Below are 7,173 nucleotides of genomic sequence, written 5' to 3' on the forward strand. Positions count from 1 at the left end.
ACTAATGTTAAGTTTGTATCATTAGGTTTATACAAAACTCGAGTTTTAAAATCAATCTCGAGATTATCAAAGAATTTATTTTACAACCGGATATTTTGCGAACACGTAACGGACGTCGATTTATTTGTACAGATGTCAAAATATTTACAGGAAAAACGTGCTGAAGTTGAAGAAATCCAGAAAGATGCGAACCATGTCGGTTAAAATGGACCAGAATTATATACACGATTAGAGATAAAACGCATATAGACAAAAATTTGTGAAAAAGATCTCAAATTGATTTTTTTTTTTAAATTATTTTATATTAAACTAGGTCGAACTTATTCGGCATCCATAAAAGGTGAAACCAAATATTTTTATAATATAATCGGACTATTATTAGAAAATTGAAGATTGTTTCTGGCCTGTACTAAAAATTTTACATAGAAATTTTATATGGTTTTATTAATGTTAAATTCAAAATATCACAATGGTATTGGAAAGTATAAAACGTGTGTTAATTTGCACACATTTTCATTTGTCTCCAATTTTCAGATTTATATTGAAATATATATTGGTTTTAAATTATAACTTTATAGATTATTTAATTAAAAAGTTCGGACTTATTCAGTAACATCTGCATAAATACAGAAACCAAATAAAAATAGATAATTTTATGGAACATCCTAGCAAATCAAATATTTGACTATCGATAATTTATTAATGTCATCGGATCAAAATTAGTACCCCTCTTTATAATCTTTAATACTAATGAGTATGTTCAATGTCCTCCTCTCATAAATTTCTCAAGTCTAAAATTAGTTATAAAAATTTTTACTTACCTTGTCTGAATCTGTGGTGTTTCCACTTCCGAAAGAGGCCAACGAATTTCTATCCAAGTTTTCTGCACTTTCGTCCAAAGATGTACATTCTTCTAGATCCCTGAAATTAAATAAATATTGTATTATTAGTTTATTATTATTAAGTAAGTATTGTAATATTAGTTTATTGTTTGAATAATAATTGAATCTATTATATACTAATTCATTATTACCATTATTAAAACTAAATAAAAATTTAATATTGGGATGAAATTTTAAATCAAGTTGGTTAGTGATAACAAGGATCAAGATCACAGTACCAAAAAATGATTGTAATTAAATAAATATATTCGAATAAAATCATAATATTATATATAATATTAGAAGGTCTTTCAACAGGAAATACAATAAAATTAGTTTAATTTTTAACTGAAAAATGGAATTGATCACAAATTGTCCTAAGCATTTTTGTTAGTCTTCAATATTAAATATGTAAAAATATAATAAACTGCTGGAAGTAATTTAAAAATTCTAATAGTCATTTACAATTTGATAGGTTTGTTTCAATATTTGTTTCATTTAAACATTGCACGACTTGAATTTAAAATACTCAAAAAATATAATTAAATGATAATTACCAAGTAGTCAAGCTATAAAAATCTTCCTACTATTTTTTAATATGAAGTTGATCAATTACCTGCTACTTCTCTGACTAGCATTATGTTTTCCTTTTCCAGGAGATTTAGGAGGCATGTGCATTGGCAATGCACTGCTGAAGTAGGTCTCTTGAATGACTTCTCGGAGTCTTTTGACCCACATTTGTTTTGCTTCTAAGGAAGAAGCTTTTAAAATTATTCTGTAATCACTTAGGGGCGGTCGACCCGTCCAGACGGCGAATTTGCACTCGTCGCCTTCTATGTGTTCTGTTACGCCTAATTCTGAAGTCTGAAATAAAATAAATATATAATAAAATATGTCTGAATACATAATTTTATATGCAATAAAAATACACTAAAACATATAGAACCATTAGTTACTTTATCGAAACTAATACTTTATGACTAGTTGCTAATTTCAGTCGAAATATGGTGCATAGCAACCTATTGATCAACTAATTAAATTGTATCAAAATTATATGGTTATTTTATCTGAGGTATTAGGAAAGACTGCAAGTCTTGGCACTGATATAATTTAAACTACAAAAATTTGAATATCGTTTCTCCACAATACCTCTTAAAATCTTTCATAATATTTTTAGTAAACCAATATACGATATGATTGTTTTATAAATTATAATAGAGTATTACTACAATGAACTAAGTAGTATTCCTCCACATCTACTTACCATTAATTTATTCTTATAAATATATTTGGCTTTGCCATTATTGTCTTTAACTTCTTTGGCGAATAATAAATATAATTCAAACAAAAATATATGTCGATCTCGTCCTTTTCTTATCAAATGTTTTGGATCGACCACATGGAACCCATCCTGTAAAACTACATCTCCCAAAGAATCCACAGACACATCACATTGTTCCAAGAGAGATAAATGCATCGCATCATTAGCCTTCTTTGGGACGTTTAACATCACATCTAAGCCATCCTGGAAAAATTATACACAAATAAATGAATAAAACGTGTCAATTTGAAGAATATTTATCACTATTTTTTATCATATTTACCTTGATTTCTCCTTGTCCTTCTAAGCAACATGCCTGCAGATCTTTAAGCAGTAACTGATATTTGGTTATTCTTTGTACAGGTTTGATTAAATAAGCAGCCAATGGATGCTCAATCTTTGCTTTACGTTGCAAATCGTCGAAATATGTACCTCCATGTTGGACCAAGAGTGTATTGGATTCAGGCTTATTTTTGCAGTAGTGCACATACATATCGAACTTCGATGCCCTGAAAAAGGTAGGAATCATGTTAATCAATAAAACATTATATATATATTAATATATATATATATATAAACTTATATACTATTATATGTATTATTATAATTTTACCAAGTTACGAAACAATGTCCGACATCTTCTGGCATTGTTTCATATTTTTCCAATTCTTTCAAAAATATTGAATTATGGAACTGATAAATTTCTTCCATATTTCCAAAGAGTATATCTTCCTTTCCTTGTATTGCAGTCGGGACGTTACTTGGGTTCGTTCGCATTTCGTTCAGAAAACATTTTATGCAAATGTCTAAATCTTTAACATAGGTACGCTCCGTTTGCAAAAGTTCTGCCATTATAAACCTGAAACACAATCATAAACAGTTAATGTTAATATCATTGTTAATAATTCGAAATCTCTAAATGTGTTAGTATTACTTACTCCTTTCGTCTAGCGGATTTCCGTTTTTCTTCATTAACTTCTTTCATTTCCTTGGAAGATACTTCTTTCAATTTGGCCTCCAGTGATGGGTCTGAATGTCTATCACTATGACTAGATTTCGTTGTAGGTTCCGGCACCGGAACTTCCTCTTGTACCACCGCAGGAAGACCAAGAGTGCCTTCCAATTGTTGCCTATAAGCGTCCATACGAGCACTAAAATCTTTATACCTATAATAAATAAAAATCATATTTACATTTAAATAAAATTAGTTAAATAGAGGAATATTCGGTAGTAGATCTAATTACCTATTGTCAACGGCGGCAACCCATTGCTTAATAGAACTAGCATGAGCATGTCCTTTCTCTACCAAACTATCAGCCAACTGTATTAGCAACTTTACTCGTTCCCTCGTTTCTTTGGCAGTTCCTTTAAACTCCGTATGCTCCCTCAAAAGATCTTCAGTTTCTTCTCTGCTTCCTCCAATGCTGGCAGCCCTGGTTGCCAAATAATTCTCACCAGTTTCATGTATCCATTCTATAGCCTGCTTAGCAGATCTTTCAAACAGTACATATTGTTGGCATTGATCTAAACGTTTCTTCCTCTGAGTCCAATATTCTAAAACTTTATTTTCTTGTGACAACAACTTTTCTAAAATGCTTCTGACTCTTGCTTCGGAACTTCCGGTTCCTGGGTAACTGTAGAATTGGAGACTTCTGGTTGTGTATTTAAGGAAAGTTTCGGCTGTTCTTCTAGCCAGGGTACAAGCTTTTAGGAAAGCTTCTTTTTGCTCTTGATGCTTATTAATGAATTGAACTATTGTACTAGCTTTGTCATTTTGAGAGGAGTTGCCATTCGTGGTGCCTGCACACCAGTCTTCATCGCGTCTATATTCTCTTTCCAAACTATCCAGGACAGAGCATACCTGCAATAATAATATAAAATTTGTAACCGTTACAACATTAAGTTGAAATCGAAAATAAAGCAATGCATTGCATATGCTATTTCTTACTTGTTCGGCAGTTTTATAAAAATTCAAACTGGCCGTGACTAGTTTATGTCTTTCTTCAGCATATGTCACCAATTGTTGCCACCGTTTGGTGACTTCATCGGAAATCGTTTGAATAGTTGTCGGATCGTAATGGTTTGCAGCTACTAAGGAGTCTGCTCGGAATTTCACCTAGATAACAAAAGTTGTATAAATAACATACAGAACAACATAACAGAAGAACATAATTCGCAGCTAATTTAATCATATTTAGTTATTTTTAAATATTATTATTATGTCTATTTACTCACCTGGACGGCTGAAGTATGAGTTTTCTCAATGGCAACTTGGAACTGTTCATGTTCTTTCTTGAGCATTTCAGCATCAGTAAGATCGCTGGGAATGGTAAAACTAGCCATCAACATAGCTTCGCCATTTCTTATCCAACTTAGAACCTGGTTGGCGTCATTCTGATACTGGCAGAGTTGAACACATTGCTCGAGTCTCACGCGTTTCAATTCCGCTCGATCTTCTAGATCCAATTCGCTATCATGGAGAAACTCCAACAAAGCCTGAAATGAATAGATACATATTCAGTCTATCAAACAGCACCATGTTTTGAATCAACTTGGTGACTATACGATTCGCTTACCTCTACCCTGGTTTGTGCATTATACTGAGCATCAGACATGACTCTTGCTCCACTGGTTTCCAAAGCTTGTAGCAAATCCTGACCTTGCTGCAAAACCTGGTAGGTCGTGTTCTGCATTTGCTGAACTGATTCATTATGTAATCTCAAAAACTGTTCCGCTTTCTGACAATCTCGAGATAATTCACTGTGTTCTAATTCAACTCTCCACATCTCCAGTTGTGATGAAACCTAAAATCAGAAAATGGTAATGAAATTATTTATTTACTATGATAATTAGCTTATCAAATTAAAATCGAATCTATTACTGGATTTCAATTGCATGATAGTTAACATTCAAAATTTTAAATCCAATCCAAATGGTGCAAATTTTGACCAAATTGTGTTGAGATTTAGATATTTTTATTTTGATTCCTTCAATTTTCTTTAATTTTCTTAACGATAATTGATATTTTTCTGTCATTATAAATATTTTGAGTTCATGTGTTCATGATGCATAGAGAAATTATGTATACACATTAAAATATTTATATAAAATAATTAAAATTACAAAACATAAAAGTTAATTGTTTTTAGATGTACTATTGCGTTCAACATTTTGAAAACAAGAGAGGTTTTGTTCCACGCAACTATTGCGAATTTGCGCATATGAATTTTATTTGTTTCGCATGCATAAAATTTTCGAAAATGTATTCTAGAGGTGTGTTCTAAGAACTATTACGGGGATTGGAAACATTTCAATAAATTTACTCTTTCAACGGATTAAGGGGCGAAATTAGAAAAAATCCATCTCATCTAAGGAAAAAATACATTTCTGGAGATTAAATTTCTTATAAAAAATTGATATATTTTTCTTACATTTAATAAAGTGTTTCTGTCGCCAATAGTAAGCTTTATTAAACAAACTTTTTTTAAATTGTTATGATAAAAGATTAATGTAATATATACCAATTTAAAACGCTAATCGCATCAATAATATAAAAAATCACATAGGCCATGTTAACTTTATTAGATAATTCAGTTGAAAATATATTAAGGATCCTTAATGTATCAAAGAAAGAAAAAAATGCCAAAAACTCTGGAAATATATTATTTTTTATTTTACACATATATGATGGCATGGTCCAATATTCAAATATTTTCTCGAGAAGCCAAAAAATTTTCATGTTGATTTGTCAGACATATAAGCCTTCCATGGTTCATGTGGAACCTTTTAGCTTCAGACACTTATGACTGACATGGCGATTAATGTGTTGAATAAATTTTATTACATTTGTAAGTCATTTTAAGGTTTTTAACCCGTAGATTTTTAGAAAGAATGTAGACATAGTCTGTCGGATTAGAAATGCTGAACGCGTTTGAGATTCTGTTGTGTTTTCAAAATGAGCGCCGGTTTGCAAATAATTTTAAAATCAGAACCGTAATTGGTCAACCAGACATGATATTTACACTTATCATTACTATTATAAATATTTAAATAGAAATAATTTTATTGGTTATGGACAAAACAGTATACAACAGTAACTTGATGGATTTGACAATTTTTTTGGTACCTTTTCCACTTTGTTTTAGTTCTGAATACCATCGTTTATGCTAAATCAATTTTAATATTTAACTATAAAATACAAACAAATATATTTCTTATTTTAATTCTTGCAACATAAATTTACAGCTAGTAGAATCTACAAGTTAGTAGAATATTCAATTAATTACAGTTAAGTCAACACGATTATATAATTATTAAAAATTATAAATATGGAATAAACTCAGATACAACTATGTGCGGATGCAAAAAATTATAATTTGCATTATTAAAATATAAATTGTGTTATTTTATATTAGTTTTTTTTACAATATATGTTCATTATGTATTTAAATCAATTTTTTGCTACAGACTGCGTGTCGGATAATAATTTTTTAAATCTCACGCAAGTTCTTGCTACTATATCCGGACTAATTATTTATTAGTACTCTTAAAGATATAGATGTAGATATATATATATATATATCTTCTATATATATATATGTATATATATAAACATTTATATGTATATATTTATTTATTAATGTTAAATAGTTCCACTCCACTTAATTTTATTGTTGATGTATTTCGATATAAAATATTCAATGGTGAAAATAACCTTGATTCAAAACATATTAAATGTTTTATTATTCTCTGACATGTGCAAGTTGCTTAATGATTTGCCGAATTAATTTACTTAGATCATATAAACAAAAGTGAAAAATTTTCGTTCGACTTTTATGACAAATAATTTAATTTTTAGAGTTTGAATAGAACACCGTCAATGTATATAAAAATATAAATTCGTATTAATTCAAGAAACTGAAGAAATTATTCAGTACATAAGTATAAAATACAATAATGACAAAGTTCTAG

General features: G+C 29.7%; 1 protein-coding gene across 1 annotated transcript; it reads right to left on the bottom strand.

The window, feature by feature from the left end:
- Positions 1 to 821: 821 nt before the first annotated feature.
- On the bottom strand, positions 822 to 5,006 carry LOC113382660 (triple functional domain protein-like; the record flags this gene model as incomplete). The annotated part of the gene is made up of 10 exons (XM_026620902.1): positions 822 to 921; positions 1,498 to 1,745; positions 2,146 to 2,406; positions 2,486 to 2,711; positions 2,816 to 3,061; positions 3,141 to 3,368; positions 3,447 to 4,063; positions 4,151 to 4,318; positions 4,438 to 4,698; positions 4,779 to 5,006. Coding segments are annotated over 10 exons (2,583 nt in total), but the record flags the coding sequence as incomplete, so codon positions are not given.
- Positions 5,007 to 7,173: the final 2,167 nt, after the last annotated feature.

This window comes from Ctenocephalides felis, unplaced genomic scaffold (genome assembly GCF_003426905.1).
Source record: "Ctenocephalides felis isolate EL2017-DRISC unplaced genomic scaffold, ASM342690v1 CF-g0.4_SCAFFOLD_03540, whole genome shotgun sequence".
Classification (NCBI taxonomy): domain Eukaryota; kingdom Metazoa; phylum Arthropoda; class Insecta; order Siphonaptera; family Pulicidae; genus Ctenocephalides; species Ctenocephalides felis.